Genomic DNA, 22,850 nt, shown 5'->3' with positions numbered 1-22,850 from the left:
TCCACCAGACACTGAGACATGAAGCACAGGTAGAGAAACCCTGGTTCAGTCTGCTTTCCACCAGACACTGAGACATGAAGCACAGGTAGAGGAAAACCTGGTTCAGTCTGCTTTCCACCAGACACTGAGACATGAAGCACAGACAGAGGAAACCCTGGTTCAGTCTGCTTTCCACCAGACACTGAGACATGAAGCACAGGTAGAGGAAAACCTGGTTCAGTCTGCTTTCCACCAGACACATGAAGCACAGACAGATGAAACCCTGGTTCAGTCTGCTTTCCACCAGACACTGAGACATGAAGCACAGGTAGAGGAAACCCTGGTTCAGTCTGCTTTCCACCAGACACTGAGACATGAACCACAGACAGAGGAAAACCTGGTTCAGTCTGCTTTCCACCAGACACTGAGACATGAAGCACAGACAGAGGAAACCCTGGTTCAGTCTGCTTTCCACCAGACACTGAGACATGAAGCACAGACAGAGGAAAACCTGGTTCAGTCTGCTTTCCACCAGACACTGAGACATGAAGCACAGACAGAGGAAACCCTGGTTCAGTCTGCTTTCCACCAGACACTGAGACATGAAGCACAGACAGAGGAAAACCTGGTTCAGTCTGCTTTCCACCAGACACTGAGACATGAAGCACAGACAGAGGAAACCCTGGTTCAGTCTGCTTTCCACCAGACACTGAGACATGAAGCACAGGTAGAGGAAACCTGGTTCAGTCTGCTTTCTACCAGACACTGAGACATGAAGCACAGACAGAGGAAACCCTGGTTCAGTCTGCTTTCCACCAGACACTGAGACATGAAGCACAGACAGAGGAAACCCTGGTTCAGTCTGCTTTCCACCAGACACTGAGACATGAAGCACAGACAGAGGAAACCCTGGTTCAGTCTGCTTTCCACCAGACACTGAGACATGAAGCACAGACAGAGGAAACCCTGGTTCAGTCTGCTTTCCACCAGACACTGAGACATGAAGCACAGACAGAGGAAACCCTGGTTCAGTCTGCTTTCCACCAGACACTGAGACATGAAGCACAGACAGAGGAAACCCTGGTTCAGTCTGCTTTCCACCAGACACTGAGACATGAAGCACAGGCAACCCTGACAGAATGAATAATTTAGAAAATAACCTTATATAAATATTGTACAGTCCTGGAGTGGAAAACTCTTAGACTTACCCAGAAAACTCACAGCTCTAATCACTGCCCAAGGGGGATTCTATAAAGTATTGATTCAGGGGTATAAATACTTATGTAAACTAGATTATTTCTGTATTTTATTTTCAATCAATTTGCAAACATTTTGAGAGAAAACCCTGGTTCAAAACGAGAGCAAGAGAAACGAGAGTGAAGAAAAGACGATGAAGAGAGAGAGAGAAACGGCATTATGGGGTATTGCACTGAGATACGTGAGAAAAAAACCAACGTAATCCATTTTAAATTCAGGCTGTAACACAATGTGGAATAAATCAAGAGGTGTGAAGGAACAGTGCATTTGGAAAGGATTCAGACCTCTTCCCCTTTTCCATATTTTATTACCTTACGGACTTATTCTGAAATGGGTTAAAGGAAATAAAATCCTCATCGATCTACAAACAATACCCCATAATGACATCACAATACCCCATAATGACATCACAATACCCCATAATGACATCACAATAAACCATAATGACATCACAATACCCTGTAACATAATGACATCACAAGGTGTGACCCCATAATGACATCACAATACCCCCATAATGACATTACAATTACCCCATAAATGACATCACAATACCCCATAATGACATCACAATACCCCATAATGACATCACAATACCCCATAATGACATCACACTATCCCATAATGACATCACAATATCCCATAATGACATCACAATACCCCATAATGACATCACAATACCCCCATAATGACATCACAATACCCCATAATAACAAAGAGAAAACAGGTTAACATTTTTGCAAATGTATTAAAAATTAAAAACAGAAATACCTTATTTACAAATATTCTCTAATCTTGACACTAGGTGCTATACTGTAGACAGCACCAGCCCCTGGAGAGCCCTGCAGCTGCGGACGGTTTAATTGCCGTACCAAGCGGTGATACAGCCCGACAGGATGCTCTCATTGGTTTATCTGTAGAAGTTTGAGAGGATCTTAGGGGCCAAGCTGAATTTCTTAAAGCCTCCTGAGGTTGAAGAGGCGCTGTTGTGCCATCTTCACCATGTCTGTGTGGATGGAACATTTCAGACTGCCAGTGTAGGTTACCACCTTGTCCACTACGGCCCTGTTGATGTGGATGTGGTCATGCTCCCTCCTCTGCTGTCTCCTGAAGTCCACAATCAGTTCCTTTATTCTGTTGACGTCAAGGAAGAGGTTATTTTCCAGGAACCACTCCGCCACTGAGTAATGATCTCGTCGTTGTTGGTAATCATGCTGTAGTGTCGTCCGCAAACTTGATTGAGTTGGAGGCGTGTGTGGCCATGCTGCCATGAGTGAACAGGGAGTACAGGAGAGGGCTCAGAACGCACCCTTGTGGGGCCCCAGTGTTGAGGATCAGCGGGGTGGAGATGTTGTTACCTACCCTCACCACCTGCGGGCGGCCCGTCAGGAAATCCAGCACCCAGTTGCACAGGGCGGGGTCGAGACCCAGGGTCTGGAGCTTGATGATGAGTTTGGAGGGTATTATGGTGTTAAATGCTGAGCTGTAGTCGATGAACAGCATTCTCACATAGGCATTCCTCTTATCCAGATGGGTTAGGGCAGTGTGGTTACGATTGCGTCGTCTGTGGACCTATTGGGGTGGTAAGCAAATTGGAGTGGGTCTGGGGTGTCAGGTAGGGTGGAGGTGATATGGTCCTTGACTAGACTCTCAAAGCACTTCATGATGACGGAAGTGAGTGCTACCACTACCGGTAGTCGTTTAGCTCAGTTACCTTAGCCTTCTTGGGTACAGGAACAATGGTGGACATCTTGAAGCAAGTGGGGACAGCAGACTGGGATAGGGAGAGATTGAATATGTCCGGAAACACACATCTAACCCTGTGTGTGTGTGTCTGAACCAGTGTGTCGTGAGGCAGACGAGACCCAGGATGAGAGGGCACGGCGCCCACTGGAGGGGAAAGTTCCAGTAACGTATCCTGTCATTGTTCCCCTGTCCACTGTCTAGATAACACTTGTGTAGGTAGAGGTCTCTGTGTCTCTGTCTCTGTCTCTCTCAGTAACATGCTGGCCACACCGCTCGTGTCCCAAACTTCTATTTGTGACGCTCGACACACTGCAAGTCCTGCCTCTCCCAACTCCTCATTGATTTTTAGGAGACCCGCGTGGGTGATTGATAGATGAACTGAGGTCCAAACTCCAGTCCAGTTGGTGGTGGTAATGCACCTTAAAGTTGGTTGCAAACCGCCATATAAAGTCCAAAGAAGAAGAAGCCTGAAGGAGGAGAGATTGTTTCTAGTAAACTTTGTTTACCCTTTTATCTGTGGATTAATTGTAGGAGTAGAGGACCTTGTGCATTTCAGATAAAATAACAACCCAATGTTTATATCCCAGGACACATTAGCTAGCAACAGCAACTAGATGGATAAATTGCCATAAATGTTTAATGCTTTTCGACCTGCCCCTAATTAATATAATTGGTTCAGAGTTCGTTTTGATATTTTAACCTGCATGTCCTGATCGCTTCTGGTTTCGGTTGACAAAATGAACATTAAAAAAAACATTTAAAAATCAACACTATATAATGTTCAAAGTCAATATTCATATTGTCAGCAGTCTCTCACCTTGAAGGTGACCTCTAAAGCCGAAGCAAAACAAAACCAACATGCGTGCGATGGTGCACGCGGACGAGCGGTCTGGACACTATATAATGGTCAAAGTCAATATTCAGTCTGTCAACAGATCAGTCTACTAACCAGTCAGTCAACAGACTATAGTTAATAGACTGGTCCTGCTCTCTCCCTCTGCCCTTTAGAGCTCTTCCTCTCCTTCTCCACCCCCCCTCCTCCTCGTCGTCCCCTCTCTCTCTCCAGCCTCCTCCCATCTCCTCCTCTCCCTACATCCACTCCTCCTCCCTACCTCCACTCCTCCTCCCTACCTCCACTCCTCCTCCCTCGCCCACTCCACCTCCCTACCTCCACTCCACCTCCCTACCTCCACTCCACCTCCCTACATCCACCTCCCTACATCCACTCCTCCTCCCTACCCCCACTCCTCCTCCCTACCTCCACTCCTCCTCCCTACCTCCACTCCTCCTCCCCTCCCCCACTCCTCCTCCCTACCTCCACTCCTCCTCCCTTCCTCCACTCCTCCTCCCTACCTCCACTCCTCCTCCCTACCTCCACTCCTCCTCCCTACCTCCACTCCTCCTCCCTCGCCCACTCCTCCTCCCTACCTCCACTCCTCCTCCCTACCTCCACTCCTCCTCCCTACGCCCACCTCCCTACCTCCACTCCTCCTCCCTCGCCCACTCCTCCTCCCTACCTCCACTCCTCCTCCCTCGCCCACTCCTCCTCCCTACCTCCTCCCTACCTCCACTCCTCCTCCCTACCTCCACTCCTCCTCCCTCGCCCACCTCCTCCTCCTCCCTACCTCCTCCCCCTCGCCCACCTCCTCCTCCCCCTCGCCCACTCCTCCTCCCCTCGCCCACTCCTCCTCCCCTCGCCCACTCCTCCTCCCTCGCCCACTCCTCCTCCCTCGCCCACTCCCTCCTCCCTACCTCCACTGCTCCTCCCTCCCTCCACTCCCTCCTCCCTCCCTCCACTCCTCCTCCCTCCCTCCACTCCTCCTCCCCTCGCCCCTCCTCCTCCCTACCTCCACTCCTCCTCCTCCCTACCTCCACCTCCTCCCCTCCCTACCTCCACTCCTCCTCCTCCCTACCTCCACTCCTCCTCCTCCCTACCTCCACTCCTCCTCCTCCTCCCTACCTCCACTGCTCCTCCCTACCTCCACTGCACCTCCCTACCTCCTCCTCCCTACCTCCTCCTCCCTACCTCCACTCCTCCTCCCTACCTCCACCTCCTCCCCCCCTACCTCCACTCCTCCTCCCTACCTCCACTCCTCCTCCCTACCTCCACTCCTCCTCCCTACCTCCACTCCTCCTCCCTACCTCCCTCCTCCTCCCCCTACCTCCACTGCTCCTCCCTACCTCCACTGCTCCTCCCTACCTCCACTGCTCCTCCCTACCTCCACTGCTCCTCCCCCTACCTCCACTGCTCCTCCCTACCTCCACTGCTCATCCCTACCTCCACTCCTCATCCCTACCTCCACCTCCCTACCTCCACTCCTCATCTCCTCCTCCCTACCTCCACTCCTCCTCCCTACTTCCACTCCTCCTCCCTACCTCCACCTCCCTACCTCCACCTCCCTACCTCCACTCCTCCTCCCTACCTCCACTGCTCCTCCCTACCTCCACTGCTCCTCCCTACCTCCACCTCCCCCTACCTCCACTCCTCCTCCCTACCTCCACTGCTCCTCCCTACCTCCACTCCTCCTCCCTACCTCCACTCCTCCTCCCTACCTCCACTCCTCCTCCCTACCTCCACTCCTCCTCCCTACCTCCACTCCTCCTCCCTACCTCCACTCCTCCTCCCTACCTCCACTCCTCCTCCCTACCTCCACTCCTCCTCCCTACCTCCACTCCTCCTCCCTACCTCCACTCCTCCTCCCTACCTCCACACCTCCTCCCTACCTCCACACCTCCACTCCTCCTCCTCTCCCCCCTCATGTGTTTCTGAACAGTATAATCACTACACACTCCACATTATTGACAACAAACTTAACTAATTTACATACATAGATGTTTCATATCGCAGAGAAGTAAGGGTCTCACCTGTCCAATGCTTGGTCTATTGATTGACAGCTGCTGGACAGAGAGTTGCCTGCACTCCGAAAGGGCTCCAGCAACTGAAGAAAACAACAGAATAATCACATTGTTAACCTTACTATGACTGAGACAGAGATGTACGAGGGAACAGAATAATCACATTATTAACCTTACTATGACTGAGACAGAGATGTACGAGGGAACAGAATAATCACATTGTTAACCTTACTATGACTGAGACAGAGATGTACGAGGGAACAGAATAATCACATTGTTAACCTTACTATGACTGAGACAGAGATGTACGAGGGAACAGAATAATCACATTGTTAACCTTACTATGACTGAGACAGAGATGTACGAGAGAACAGAATAATCACATTGTTAACCTTACTATGACTGAGACACATTTGACTGAGGGAACAGGTTATATACACAGGGTACCAGTACTGAGTAATAATAACTAGGTATAAACTGTCCCTTAGTGACAGAGAATATTATGTTGACTCTGATCCAGGCCCTCAGGTATAAACTGTCTCTTAGTGACAGAGAATATTATGTTGTCTCTGATCCAGGCCCTCAGGTATAAACTGTCTCTTAGTGACAGAGAATATTATGTTGTCTCTGATCCAGGCCCTCAGGTATAAACTGTCTCTTAGTGACAGAGAATATTATGTTGTCTCTGATCCAGGCCCTCAGGTATAAACTGTCTCTTAGTGACAGAGAATATTATGTTGTCTCTGATCCAGGCCCTCAGGTATAAACTGTCTCTTAGTGACAGAGAATATTATGTTGTCTCTGATCCAGGCCCTCAGGTATAAACTGTCTCTTAGTGACAGAGAATATTATGTTGTCTCTTACCTTATGATCCAGGCCCTCAGGTATAAACTGTCTCTTAGTGACAGAATATTATGTTGTCTCTGATCCAGACCCTCAGGTATAAACTGTCCCTTAGTGACAGAGAATATTATGTTGTCTCTGATCCAGACCCTCAGGTATAAACTGTCCCTTAGTGACAGAGACAGGGAATATTATGTTGTCTCTGATCCAGGCCCTCAGGTATAAACTGTCCCTTAGTGACAGAGACAGGGAATATTATGTTGTCTCTGATCCAGGCCCTCAGGTATAAACTGTCCCTTAGTGACAGAATATTATGTTGTCTCTGATCCAGACCCTCAGGTATAAACTGTCTCTTAGTGACAGAGAATATTATGTTGTCTCTTACCTTATGATCCAGGCCCTCAGGTATAAACTCTCCCTCTGTGTGGATAGAGGTGAAGGAGCCCTGCCTGGCAATCTGCTGCTGCTCCTCTGGGACCGAGCCTGGAGGGGGGGACCTACGACCTGCATGGAGAGAACCTGGAGAGGGGAGGTGGGTGTCATTCCTATAGAGGTGGATGTGAGTACAGGAAGTCACAGAAATTGAGTGTAACGCTGCCTTGCTTGGCACTGAAAGGTAGTGCGAGGTGTGTGTGTGTGTGTGTGTGTGTGTGTGTGTGTATTGACTAACCTGTGGAGTGTTTTCGGACCCTCTCTGAGCTCTTGAGTGTACAACCCTTCAGATCCCCTAGAGAACGGGACGACCTAAGCTCGCTCTGTTTGTCCCAGCTGCCCACCTGTAGGAACTAGACACACAGGAAGTGGACGGGAGAGAAAGTGAAGGACAGTTAAGGAAGTAACTGTTGTCAGTTAGTTAATCTCTGTGCACGTCACAACAAATAACGTTGGGCTGGGCAATAAGGCCAAAACATCATATCACAATATTTTTCACATTTGACGGTATGCGATGGCAATTTATGTTTAAAATATATATGTAAAAAATAAACAAGATATTTATCCTCTGAAGAGGGGGGGGGAGTGGTGATGGGGTTAATATAAATGAATAATACAAGTAGTAGATCTGCTTTCTGAGTAGTTCATGACCTTAGGGTGGCAACACATACATTATAAGTGATTTCAATGAGACTTTGACACTAAAATTATTTTCTGCGTTTTATTATTTCCACGTTGTGCCAAGCAGCATGATATATTTATTTAACTATATGGGCAAACACATCGAGGCCTCTAGTTAACTGAACTGTTGGAATCAAGGAAATCCTCTGGTTATTCTCATTGTATAGTGGGAATGTAGTGGGCTGCACTATATTACAAACTCTGCCTTCCCGGTCTCATTGTATAGTGGGAATGTAGTGGGCTGCACTATATTACAAACTCTGCCTTCCCTGTCTCATTGTATAGTGGGAATGTAGTGGGCTGCACTATATTACAAACTCTGCCTTCCCGGTCTCATTGTATAGTGGGAATGTAGTGGGCTGCACTATATTACAAACTCTGCCTTCCCGGTGGGACCGGACAGCAAGGGCACTGAGGTCGACCGCTGGCTAATTGGATGGCTGAGACGACCGTGTCTGCAGAAACGTAGCAGGTGTAAAATAAATCCACAACCATGACTAGAGAGAGACTGTCAAAGAACACAGCCTCGTTAATACTGTGAGATTTCACAATGTTTAAACACAGCCAAGAGATGCTGTTTTTATGAGTGACTCCATGTTTAAAACTTCTCATGGCTGGGGGGGCAGTATTGAGTAGCTTGGATGAATAAGGTGCCCAGAGTAAACGGCCTGCTCCTCACTTTCAGTTGCTAATATATGCATATTATTATTAATATTGGATAGAAAACACTCTGAAGTTTCTAAAACTGTTTGAATTATGTCTGTGAGTATAACAAGTCATATTGGCAGGCAAAAACCTGAGGAGAAATCAAAACAGGAAGTGAGAAATCTGAGCTTTGTATGTCAGTCTGCTGCTCTCTCTCTGCTGAGACTGACCCGCAGTCTGGTGCTCTCTCCCTCTGCTGAGACTGACCCTCAGTCTGCTGCTCTCTCCCTCTGCTGAGACTGACCCTCAGTCTGCTGCTCTCTCCCTCCGCTGAGACTGAACCTCAGTCCGCTGCTCTCTCCCTCTGCTGAGACTGACCCTCAGTCTGCTGCTCTCTCCCTCTGCTGAGACTGACCCTCAGTCTGCTGCTCTCTCCCTCTGCTGAGACAGACCCTCAGTCTGCTGCTCTCTCCCTCCGCTGAGACTGAACCTCAGTCTGCTGCTCTCTCCCTCTGCTGAGACTGACCCTCAGTCTGCTGCTCTCTCCCTCTGCTGAGACAGACCCTCAGTCTGCTGCTCTCTCCCTCCGCTGAGACTGAACATCAGTCTGCTGCTCTCTCCCTCTGCTGAGACTGAACCTCAGTCTGCTGCTCTCTCCCTCTGCTGAGACTGACCCTCAGTCTGCTGCTCTCTCCCTCTGCTGAGACTGAACCTCAGTCTGCTGCTCTCTCCCTCTGCTGAGACTGACCCTCAGCCTGCTGCTCTCTCACTCTGCTGAGACTGACCCTCAGTCTGCTGCTCTCTCCCTCTGCTGAGACTGACCCTCAATCTGCTGCTCTCTCCCTCTGCTGAGACTGACCCTCAGTCTGCTGCTCTCTCCCTCTGCTGAGACTGACCCTCAGTCTGCTGCTCTCTCCCTCTGCCTATAGTTTACTGTACAAACCTCATTGGAGCAGAGCCAATATGCAGTGATAATGTACTGGGCCTATAGCTTACTGCACAGACCTCATTGCTACAGAACTGTTTCTAATTGGTTAATGTTGCAAAGGCGTACGTTTTTTAAGTCATGTTAAAAAACAATCTGAGCGGTAGATCTCGTCTTGCATTTTGACTGAGTGACCTTGACTCAGGTCGGTGACCACTGCTCTGTCCATGTAATCACAATAATACGCATTAGCGCATTTCTCACACAATTATAACACACAAATCATGGAGGTAAAACAGTGGAGAGAACAGGGGTGTTAAAAAATCAAATTTAAAAATGTTGAATTTTACCCTGTTTTCTCCCCAATTTCGTGGTATCCAATTGTTAGTAGCTACTATCTTGTCTCATCGCTATAACTCCCGTACGGGCTCGGGAGAGACGAAGGTTGAAAGTCATGCCGTCCTCCGATCCACAACCCAACCAAGCCGCACTGCTTCTTAACACGGCGCCATCCAACCCGGAAGCCAGCCGCACCAATGTGTCGGAGGAAACACTGTGCACCTGGCAACCTTGGTTAGCGCGCACTACGCCCTGCCCGCCACAGGAGTCGCTGGTGCGCGATGAGACAAGGATATCCCTACCGGCCAAACCCTCCCTAACCCAGACGACACTAGGCCAATTGTGCGTCGCCCCACGGACCTCCCGGTCGCGGCCGGTTACGACAGAGCCTGGGCGCGAACCCAGAGTCTCTGGTGGGACAGCTTGCGTATTTTTTATACATAACGTCTGTAGAGGCTTCGTATTTGTTGCATGTATACTATATGCTTGGACAATGTCTTCTAAGGCGTGTGTGTGTGTGAATATATAGACTCACGTGGTTGTTCTTGGGAGTTTTCAGCAGTAGTCGGAGCAGGCTGCTAGAGCCCACGTTGAACACAGCTCTGTCTAGATCCTCCTGGCTCTTTAGAGGAACCAGACGCTGCAGAGAGACATTTATATAACATTATAGTCTTATATCGTGGTCCTTCTGTAGCTCAGTTGGTAGAGCATGGCGCTTGTAACGCCAGGGTAGTGGGTTCGATCCCCGGGACCACCCATACGTAGAATGTATGCACACATGACTGTAAGTCGCTTTGGATAAAAGCGTTTGCTAAATGGCATATATTATTATTATTATATTATTATCCAGATCCACCAACCGTTATTACGTCAGAGACGAGACACCAACCGCGATCACGTCAGAGACGAGACACCAACCGCGATCACGTCAGAGACAAGACACCAACCGTTATTAAGTCAGAGACGAGACACCAACCGTTATTAAGTCAGAGACGAGACACCAACCGTTATTAAGTCAGAGACGAGACACCAACCGTTATTAAGTCAGAGACGAGACACCAACCGTTATTAAGTCAGAGACAAGACACCAACCGTTATTAAGTCAGAGACGAGACACCAATTAAGTCAGAGACCAGAGACGGTGTGACACCAACCGTTATTAAGTCAGAGTTATTAAGTCAGAGACGAGACACCAACCGTTATTAAGTCAGTTATTAAGTCAGAGACAAGACACCAACCGTTTTACCAGAGACGAGACACCAACCGTTATTAAGTCAGAGACGAGACACCAACCGTTATTAAGTCAGAGACGAGACACCAACCGTTATTAAGTCAGAGACGAGACACCAACCGTTATTAAGTCAGAGACGAGACACCAACCGTTATTAAGTAAGAGACAAAGTCCTTAGTAATTCTGAGACAAGGTGCTTTCATCATCATGTCATGTTGTGGTGTGGCGTGACACCATTACATCATGTTGTGGTGTGGTGTGACACCATTACGTCATGTTGTGGTGTGACACCATTACGTCATGTTGTGGTGTGACACCATTATGTCATGTTGTGGTGTGACACCATTATGTCATGTTGTGGTGTGACACCATTATGTCATGTTGTGGTGTGACACCATTATGTCATGTTGTGGTGTGACACCATTACGTCATGTTGTGGTGTGACACCATTATGTCATGTTGTGGTGTGACACCATTATGTCATGTTGTGGCGTGACACCATTACGTCATGTTGTGGTGTGACACCATTATGTCATGTTGTGGTGCGACACCATTACGTCATGTTGTGGTGTGACACCATTATGTCATGTTGTGGTGTGACACCATTACGTCATGTTGTGGTGTGACACCATTACGTCATGTTGTGGTGTGACACCATTATGTCATGTTGTGGTGTGACACCATTACGTCATGTTGTGGTGTGACACCATTATGTCATGTTGTGGTGTGACACCATTACGTCATGTTGTGGTGTGGTGTGACACCATTACGTCATGTTGTGGTGTGACACCATTACGTCATGTTGTGGTGTGACACCATTACGTCATGTTGTGGTGTGACACCATTATGTCATGTTGTGGTGTGACACCATTACGTCATGTTGTGGTGTGACACCATTACGTCATGTTGTGGTGCGACACCATTATGTCATGTTGTGGTGCGACACCATTATGTCATGTTGTGGTGCGGTGTGACACCATTATGTCATGTTGTGGTGCGGTGCGACACCATTACGTCATGTTGTGGTGTGACACCATTACGTCATGCTGTGGTGTGACACCATTATGTCATGTTGTGGTGTGACACCATCATGTCATGTTGTGGTGTGGTGTGACACCATCATGTCATGTTGTGGTGTGACACCATTACGTCATGCTGTGGTGTGACACCATTACGTCATGCTGTGGTGTGACACCATTATGTCATGTTGTGGTGTGACACCATCATGTCATGTTGTGGTGTGACACCATTACGTCATGTTGTGGTGTGGTGTGACACCATTACGTCATGTTGTGGTGCGACACCATTACGTCATGTTGTGGTGTGACACCATTACGTCATGTTGTGGTGTGACACCATTACGTCATGTTGTGGTGTGACACCATTATGTCATGTTGTGGTGTGACACCATTACGTCATGTTGTGGTGTGACACCATTACGTCATGTTGTGGTGTGACACCATTACGTCATGTTGTGGTGTGACACCATTATGTCATGTTGTGGTGTGACACCATTATGTCATGTTGTGGTGTGACACCATTACGTCATGTTGTGGTGTGACACCATTACGTCATGTTGTGGTGCGACACCATTACGTCATGTTGTGGTGCGACACCATTACGTCATGTTGTGGTGCGACACCATTACGTCATGTTGTGGTGCGACACCATTACGTCATGTTGTGGTGCGACACCATTATGTCATGTTGTGGTGTGACACCATTATGTCATGTTGTGGTGTGACACCATTACGTCATGTTGTGGTGTGACACCATTACGTCATGTTGTGGTGTGACACCATTACGTCATGCTGTGGTGTGACACCATTACGTCATGTTGTGGTGTGACACCATTATGTCATGTTGTGGTGTGACACCATTACGTCATGTTGTGGTGTGACACCATTACGTCATGTTGTGGTGTGACACCATTATGTCATGTTGTGGTGTGACACCATTATGTCATGCTGTGGTGTGACACCATTACGTCATGCTGTGGTGTGGTGCGACACCATTATGTCATGTTGTGGTGTGGTGCGACACCATTATGTCATGTTGTGGTGTGGTGTGACACCATTATGTCATGTTGTGGTGTGACACCATTATGTCATGTTGTGGCGTGACACCATTATGTCATGTTGTGGTGTGACACCATTATGTCATGTTGTGGTGTGACACCATTATGTCATGTTGTGGTGTGACACCATTACGTCATGTTGTGACACCATTACGTCATGTTGTGACACCATTACGTCATGTTGTGACACCATTACGTCATGTTGTGACACCATTACGTCATGTTGTGACACCATTACGTCATGTTGTGACACCATTACGTCATGTTGTGGTGTGACACCATTACGTCATGTTGTGGTGTGACACCATTACGTCATGTTGTGGTGTGACACCATTACGTCATGTTGTGGTGTGACACCATTACGTCATGTTGTGGTGTGACACCATTACGTCATGTTGTGGTGTGACACCATTACGTCATGTTGTGGTGTGACACCATTACGTCATGTTGTGGTGTGACACCATTATGTCATGTTGTGGTGCACCATTACGTCATGTTGTGGTGGGACACCATTACGTCATGTGGTGTGACACCATTATGTCATGTTGTGGTGTGACACCATTACGTCATGTTGTGGTGTGGTGACACCATTATGTCATGTTGTGGTGTGACACCATTACGTCATGTTGTGGTGTGACACCATTACGTCATGTTGTGGTGTGACACCATTATGTCATGTTGTGGTGTGACACCATTACGTCATGTTGTGGTGTGACACCATTACGTCATGTTGTGGTGTGACACCATTACGTCATGTTGTGGTGTGGTGTGACACCATTACGTCATGTTGTGGTGTGACACCATTACGTCATGTTGTGGTGTGACACCATTACGTCATGTTGTGGTGTGACACCATTACGTCATGTTGTGGTGTGACACCATTACGTCATGTTGTGGTGTGACACCATTACGTCATGCTGTGGTGTGACACCATTACGTCATGTTGTGGTGTGACACCATTACGTCATGTTGTGGTGTGACACCATTACGTCATGCTGTGGTGTGGTGTGACACCATTACGTCATGCTGTGGTGTGACACCATTACGTCATGCTGTGGTGTGATGTGACACCATTACGTCATGCTGTGGTGTGACACCATTACGTCATGCTGTGGTGTGATGTGACACCATTACGTCATGTTGTGGTGCGACACCATTATGTCATGTTGTGGTGTGACACCATTACGTCATGTGTGGTGACACCATTATGTCATGTTGTGGTGTGACACCATTATGTCATGTTGTGGTGTGGTGTGACACCATTACGTCATGTTGTGGTGTGATGTGACACCATTATGTCATGTTGTGGTGTGGTGTGACACCATTACGTCATGTTGTGGTGTGGTGTGACACCATTACGTCATGTTGTGGTGTGGTGTGACACCATTATGTCATGTTGTGGTGTGATGTGACACCATTATGTCATGTTGTGGTGTGACACCATTACGTCATGTTGTGGTGCGACACCATTATGTCATGTTGTGGTGCGACACCATTACGTCATGTTGTGGTGCGACACCATTACGTCATGTTGTGGTGTGACACCATTACGTCATGTTGTGGTGTGACACCATTACGTCATGTTGTGGTGTGACACCATTACGTCATGTTGTGGTGTGACACCATTACGTCATGTTGTGGTGTGACACCATTACGTCATGTTGTGGTGTGACACCATTACGTCATGTTGTGGTGTGACACCATTACGTCATGTTGTGGTGTGACACCATTACGTCATGTTGTGGTGTGACACCATTACGTCATGTTGTGGTGTGACACCATTATGTCATGTTGTGGTGCGACACCATTATGTCATGTTGTGGTGGGACACCATTACGTCATGCTGTGGTGTGATGTGACACCATTATGTCATGTTGTGGTGTGACACCATTACGTCATGTTGTGGTGTGGTGTGACACCATTACGTCATGTTGTGGTGTGACACCATTACGTCATGTTGTGGTGTGACACCATTACGTCATGTTGTGGTGTGACACCATTATGTCATGTTGTGGTGTGACACCATTACGTCATGTTGTGGTGTGACACCATTATGTCATGTTGTGGTGTGACACCATTACGTCATGTTGTGGTGTGGTGTGACACCATTACGTCATGTTGTGGTGTGACACCATTACGTCATGTTGTGGTGTGACACCATTACGTCATGTTGTGGTGTGACACCATTACGTCATGTTGTGGTGTGACACCATTACGTCATGTTGTGGTGTGACACCATTACGTCATGTTGTGGTGTGACACCATTACGTCATGTTGTGGTGTGACACCATTACGTCATGTTGTGGTGTGACACCATTATGTCATGTTGTGGTGTGACACCATTACGTCATGTTGTGGTGTGACACCATTACGTCATGTTGTGGTGTGACACCATTACGTCATGCTGTGGTGTGACACCATTACGTCATGCTGTGGTGTGACACCATTACGTCATGTTGTGGTGTGACACCATTATGTCATGCTGTGGTGTGACACCATTACGTCATGCTGTGGTGTGACACCATTACGTCATGTTGTGGTGTGACACCATTACGTCATGTTGTGGTGTGGTGTGACACCATTACGTCATGTTGTGGTGTGGTGTGACACCATTACGTCATGTTGTGGTGTGACACCATTATGTCATGTTGTGGTGTGACACCATTATGTCATGTTGTGGTGTGACACCATTACGTCATGTTGTGGTGTGACACCATTACGTCATGTTGTGGTGTGACACCATTACGTCATGTTGTGGTGTGACACCATTATGTCATGTTGTGGTGTGACACCATTACGTCATGTTGTGGTGTGACACCATTACGTCATGTTGTGGTGTGACACCATTATGTCATGCTGTGGTGTGACACCATTATGTCATGCTGTGGTGTGACACCATTATGTCATGCTGTGGTGTGACACCATTATGTCATGCTGTGGTGTGACACCATTATGTCATGCTGTGGTGTGACACCATTATGTCATGTTGTGCTGTGGTGTGACACCATTACGTCATGTTGTGCTGTGGTGTGACACCATTACGTCATGTTGTGGTGTGGTGTGACACCATTACGTCATGTTGTGGTGTGACACCATTACGTCATGTTGTGGTGTGACACCATTACGTCATGTTGTGGTGTGACACCATTATGTCATGTTGTGGTGTGACACCATTATGTCATGTTGTGGTGTGACACCATTACGTCATGTTGTGGTGTGACACCATTACGTCATGTTGTGGTGTGACACCATTACGTCATGTTGTGGTGCGACACCATTACGTCATGTTGTGGTGTGACACCATTACGTCATGTTGTGGTGTGACACCATTACGTCATGTTGTGGTGTGGTGTGACACCATTACGTCATGTTGTGGTGTGACACCATTACGTCATGTTGTGGTGTGGTGTGACACCATTACGTCATGTTGTGGTGTGGTGTGACACCATTACGTCATGTTGTGGTGTGGTGTGACACCATTACGTCATGTTGTGGTGTGACACCATTACGTCATGTTGTGGTGTGACACCATTACGTCATGTTGTGGTGCGACACCATTATGTCATGTTGTGGTGTGGTGTGACACCATTACGTCATGTTGTGGTGTGACACCATTACGTCATGTTGTGGTGTGACACCATTATGTCATGTTGTGGTGTGACACCATTACGTCATGTTGTGGTGTGACACCATTACGTCATGTTGTGGTGTGACACCATTACGTCATGTTGTGGTGTGACACCATTATGTCATGTTGTGGTGTGACACCATTACGTCATGCTGTGGTGTGATGTGACACCATTACGTCATGCTGTGGTGTGACACCATTACGTCATGCTGTGGTGTGATGACACACCATTACGTCATGCTGTGGTGTGATGTGACACCATTACGTCATGTTGTGGTGTGACACCATTACGTCATGCTGTGGTGTGACACCATTACGTCATGTTGTGGTGTGACACCATTACGTCATGTTGTGGTGTGACACCATTACGTCATGCTGTGGTGTGATGTGACACCATTACGTCATGCTGTGGTGTGACACCATTACGTCATGCTGTGGTGTGATGTGACACCATTACGTCATGCTGTGGTGTGACACCATTACGTCATGCTGTGGTGTGATGTGACACCATTACGTCATGTTGTGGTGCGACACCATTATGTCATGTTGTGGTGTGACACCATTACGTCATGCTGTGGTGCGACACCATTATGTCATGTTGTGGTGTGACACCATTATGTCATGTTGTGGTGTGGTGTGACACCATTACGTCATGTTGTGGTGTGATGTGACACCATTATGTCATGTTGTGGTGTGGTGTGACACCATTACGTCATGTTGTGGTGGTGTGACACCATTACGTCATGTTGTGGTGTGGTGTGACACCATTATGTCATGTTGTGGTGTGATGTGACACCATTATGTCATGTTGTGGTGTGACACCATTACGTCATGTTGTGGTGCGACACCATTATGTCATGTTGTGGTGTGACACCATTACGTCATGTTGTGGTGTGACACCATTATGTCATGTTGTGGTGTGACACCATTATGTCATGTTGTGGTGCGACACCATTACGTCATGTTGTGGTGTGGTGTGACACCATTACGTCATGTTGTGGTGCGACACCATTACGTCATGTTGTGGTGCGACACCATTACGTCATGTTGTGGTGTGACACCATTACGTCATGTTGTGGTGTGACACCATTACGTCATGTTGTGGTGCTTATGTCATGTTGTGGTGCGACACCATTACGTCATGTTGTGGTGTGGTGTGACACCATTACGTCATGTTGTGGTGTGACACCATTACGTCATGTTGTGGTGTGGTGCGACACCATTATGTCATGTTGTGCTGTGGTGTGACACCATTACGTCATGTTGTGGCGCGACACCATTACGTCATGTTGTGGTGTGACACCATTACGTCATGTTGTGCTGTGGTGTGACACCATTACGTCATGTTGTGGCGCGACACCATTACGTCATGTTGTGGCGCGACACCATTACGTCATGCTGTGGCGTGACACCATTACGTCATGCTGTGGTGTGGTGTGACACCATTACGTCATGTTGTGGTGCGACACCATTACGTCATGTTGTGGTGCGACACCATTACGTCATGTTGTGGTGCGACACCATTACGTCATGTTGTGGTGTGGTGTGACACCATTACGTCATGTTGTGGTGTGGTGTGACACCATTACGTCATGTTGTGGTGTGACACCATTACGTCATGTGGTGTGACACCATTACGTCATGTGGTGTGACACCATTACGTCATGTTGTGGTGTGACACCATTACGTCATGTTGTGGTGTGGTGTGACACCATTACGTCATGTTGTGGTGTGGTGTGACACCATTACGTCATGTTGTGGTGTGACACCATTACGTCATGTTGTGGTGTGACACCATTACGTCATGTTGTGGTGTGGTGTGACACCATTACGTCATGTTGTGGTGTGGTGTGACACCATTACGTCATGTTGTGGTGTGACACCATTACGTCATGTTGTGGCGTGACACCATTACGTCATGTTGTGGCGTGACACCATTACGTCATGTTGTGGCGTGACACCATTACGTCATGTTGTGGCGCGACACCATTACGTCATGTTGTGGTGGGACACCATTACGTCATGTTGTGGTGTGACACCATTACGTCATGTTGTGGTGTGACACCATTACGTCATGTTGTGGTGTGGTGTGACACCATTACGTCATGTTGTGGTGTGGTGTGACACCATTACGTCATGTTGTGGTGTGGTGTGACACCATTACGTCATGTTGTGGTGTGACACCATTACGTCATGTTGTGGTGTGACACCATTATGTCATGCTGTGGTGTGACACCATTACGTCATGTTGTGGTGTGACACCATTATGTCATGTTGTGGTGTGACACCATTACGTCATGTTGTGGTGTGGTGTGACACCATTACGTCATGTTGTGGTGTGGTGTGACACCATTACGTCATGTTGTGGTGTGACACCATTACGTCATGCTGTGACACCATTACGTCATGTTGTGGTGCGACACCATTACGTGCTGTGACACCATTACGTCATGTTGTGTTGTGACACCATTATGTCATGTTGTGGTGTGACACCATTACGTCATGTTGTGGTGTGGTGTGACACCATTACGTCATGCTGTGACACCATTACGTCATGTTGTGGTGTGACACCATTACGTCATGTTGTGGTGTGACACCATTACGTCATGCTGTGGTGTGACACCATTACGTCATGTTGTGGTGTGGTGCGACACCATTACGTCATGCTGTGGTGTGGTGCGACACCATTACGTCATGTTGTGGTGCGACACCATTACGTCATGTTGTGGTGCGACACCATTACGTCATGTTGTGGTGCGACACCATTACGTCATGTTGTGGTGTGACACCATTACGTCATGTTGTGTTGTGGTGTGACACCATTACGTCATGTTGTGGTGTGGTGTGACACCATTACGTCATGTTGTGGTGTGGTGTGACACCATTACGTCATGTTGTGGTGTGGTGTGACACCATTACGTCATGTTGTGGTGTGACACCATTACGTCATGTTGTGGTGTGACACCATTACGTCATGTTGTGGTGTGACACCATTACGTCATGTTGTGGTGTGACACCATTACGTCATGTTGTGGTGTGACACCATTACGTCATGTTGTGGTGTGACACCATTACGTCATGTTGTGGTGTGACACCATTACGTCATGTTGTGGTGTGACACCATTACGTCATGTTGTGGTGTGACACCATTACGTCATGTTGTGGTGTGACACCATTACGTCATGTTGTGGTGTGGTGTGACACCATTACGTCATGTTGTGGTGTGGTGTGACACCATTACGTCATGTTGTGGTGTGGTGTGACACCATTACGTCATGTTGTGGTGTGACACCATTACGTCATGTTGTGGTGTGACACCATTACGTCATGTTGTGGTGTGACACCATTACGTCATGTTGTGGTGTGACACCATTACGTCATGTTGTGGTGTGACACCATTACGTCATGTTGTGGTGCGACACCATTACGTCATGTTGTGGTGCGACACCATTACGTCATGTTGTGGTGCGACACCATTACGTCATGTTGTGGTGCGACACCATTACGTCATGTTGTGGTGCGACACCATTACGTCATGTTGTGGTGTGACACCATTACGTCATGTTGTGGTGTGACACCATTACGTCATGCTGTGGTGCGACACCATTACGTCATGCTGTGACACCATTACGTCATGTTGTGGTGTGACACCATTACGTCATGTTGTGGTGTGACACCATTACGTCATGCTGTGGTGCGACACCATTACGTCATGCTGTGACACCATTACGTCATGTTGTGGTGTGACACCATTACGTCATGTTGTGGCGTGACACCATTACGTCATGTTGTGGCGTGACACCATTACGTCATGTTGTGACACCATTACGTCATGTTGTGGTGCGACACCATTACGTCATGCTGTGACACCATTACGTCATGTTGTGTTGTGACACCATTATGTCATTTTGTGGTGTGGTGTGACACCATTACGTCATGTTGTGGTGCGACACCATTACGTCATGTTGTGGTGCGACACCATTACGTCATGTTGTGGTGCGACACCATTACGTCATGTTGTGGTGTGACACCATTACGTCATGCTGTGGTGTGACACCATTACGTCATGCTGTGGTGTGACACCATTACGTCATGCTGTGGTGTGACACCATTACGTCATGCTGTGGTGTGACACCATTACGTCATGCTGTGGTGTGACACCATTACGTCATGCTGTGGTGTGACACCATTACGTCATGTTGTGGTGTGACACCATTTCGTCATGTTGTGGTGTGACACCATTACGTCATGTTGTGGTGCGGTACCATTACGTCATGTTGTGGTGCGACACCATTATGTCATGTTGTGGTGCGACACCATTACGTCATGTTGTGGTGCGACACCATTACGTCATGTTGTGGTGCGACACCATTATGTCATGTTGTGGTGTGACACCATTACGTCATGTTGTGGTGCGACACCATTACGTCATGTTGTGGCGCGACACCATTACGTCATGTTGTGGCGCGACACCATTACGTCATGTTGTGGCGTGACACCATTACGTCATGTTGTGGCGTGACACCATTACGTCATGTTGTGGCGCGACACCATTACGTCATGTTGTGGTGTGACACCATTACGTCATGTTGTGCTGTGGTGTGACACCATTACGTCATGTTGTGGCGCGACACCATTACGTCATGTTGTGTTGTGACACCATTATGTCATTTTGTGGTGTGGTGTGACACCATTACGTCATGTTGTGGTGTGGTGTGACACCATTACGTCATGTTGTGGTGTGGTGTGACACCATTACGTCATGTTGTGGTGTGACACCATTACGTCATGTTGTGGTGTGGTGTGACACCATTACGTCATGTTGTGGTGTGACACCATTACGTCATGTTGTGGTGTGACACCATTACGTCATGTTGTGGTGTGACACCATTACGTCATGTTGTGGTGTGACACCATTACGTCATGTTGTGGTGTGACACCATTACGTCATGTTGTGGTGTGACACCATTACGTCATGCTGTGGCGTGACACCATTACGTCATGTTGTGGCGTGACACCATTACGTCATGTTGTGGCGCGACACCATTACGTCATGTTGTGGTGTGACACCATTATGTCATGTTGTGGTGTGACACCATTATGTCATGTTGTGGTGTGACACCATTACGTCATGTTGTGACACCATTACGTCATGTTGTGACACCATTACGTCATGTTGTGACACCATTACGTCATGTTGTGGTGTGACACCATTATGTCATTTTGTGGTGTGGTGTGACACCATTACGTCATGTTGTGGTGTGGTGTGACACCATTACGTCATGTTGTGGTGTGACACCATTACGTCATGTTGTGGTGTGACACCATTACGTCATGTTGTGTTGTGACACCATTACGTCATGTTGTGGTGCGACACCATTATGTCATGTTGTGGTGCGACACCATTACGTCATGTTGTGGTGTGACACCATTACGTCATGTTGTGGCGCGACACCATTACGTCATGTTGTGTTGTGACACCATTATGTCATGTTGTGGTGTGGTGTGACACCATTACGTCATGTTGTGGTGTGGTGTGACACCATTACGTCATGTTGTGGCGCGACACCATTACGTCATGTTGTGTTGTGACACCATTATGTCATTTTGTGTTGTGGTGTGACACCATTACGTCATGTTGTGTTGTGGTGTGACACCATTACGTCATGTTGTGGTGTGACACCATTACGTCATGTTGTGGTGTGACACCATTACGTCATGTTGTGTTGTGACACCATTATGTCATTTTGTGTTGTGGTGTGACACCATTACGTCATGTTGTGTTGTGGTGTGACACCATTACGTCATGTTGTGGTGTGGTGTGACACCATTACGTCATGTTGTGGTGTGACACCATTACGTCATGTTGTGGTGTGACACCATTACGTCATGTTGTGGTGTGACACCATTACGTCATGTTGTGGTGTGACACCATTACGTCATGTTGTGGTGTGACACCATTACGTCATGTTGTGGTGTGACACCATTACGTCATGTTGTGGTGTGGTGTGACACCATTACGTCATGTTGTGGTGTGACACCATTACGTCATGCTGTGGTGTGACACCATTATGTCATGTTGTGGTGTGACACCATTACGTCATGTTGTGGTGCGACACCATTATGTCATGTTGTGGTGCGACACCATTATGTCATGTTGTGGTGCGACACCATTATGTCATGTTGTGGTGCGACACCATTACGTCATGTTG

At 47.8% G+C, this 22,850-nt stretch overlaps 1 protein-coding gene across 1 annotated transcript in view; it reads right to left on the bottom strand.

The window, feature by feature from the left end:
• The window catches only part of LOC118382476 (mitogen-activated protein kinase kinase kinase 3-like), a 95,877-nt gene that overhangs the window by 33,548 nt on the left and 39,479 nt on the right, over window positions 1–22,850 (bottom strand). The window contains exons 7-12 of the mRNA XM_052498110.1: window positions 10,239–10,343; window positions 7,352–7,466; window positions 7,067–7,200; window positions 5,848–5,921; window positions 3,177–3,449; window positions 2,238–2,370 (exon numbers count right to left, since the gene is read on the bottom strand). Coding sequence (XP_052354070.1) covers window positions 2,238–2,370; window positions 3,177–3,449; window positions 5,848–5,921; window positions 7,067–7,200; window positions 7,352–7,466; window positions 10,239–10,343 — 834 coding nt within the window. The remainder of the gene's footprint in view (window positions 1–2,237; window positions 2,371–3,176; window positions 3,450–5,847; window positions 5,922–7,066; window positions 7,201–7,351; window positions 7,467–10,238; window positions 10,344–22,850) is intronic.

Source organism: Oncorhynchus keta, chromosome 4 (genome assembly GCF_023373465.1).
Source record: "Oncorhynchus keta strain PuntledgeMale-10-30-2019 chromosome 4, Oket_V2, whole genome shotgun sequence".
NCBI classification, from domain to species: Eukaryota; Metazoa; Chordata; class Actinopteri; order Salmoniformes; family Salmonidae; genus Oncorhynchus; species Oncorhynchus keta.
The sequence above is the reverse complement of the archived record's forward strand: the minus strand, read 5'-3'. Positions and strand labels throughout refer to the sequence as shown.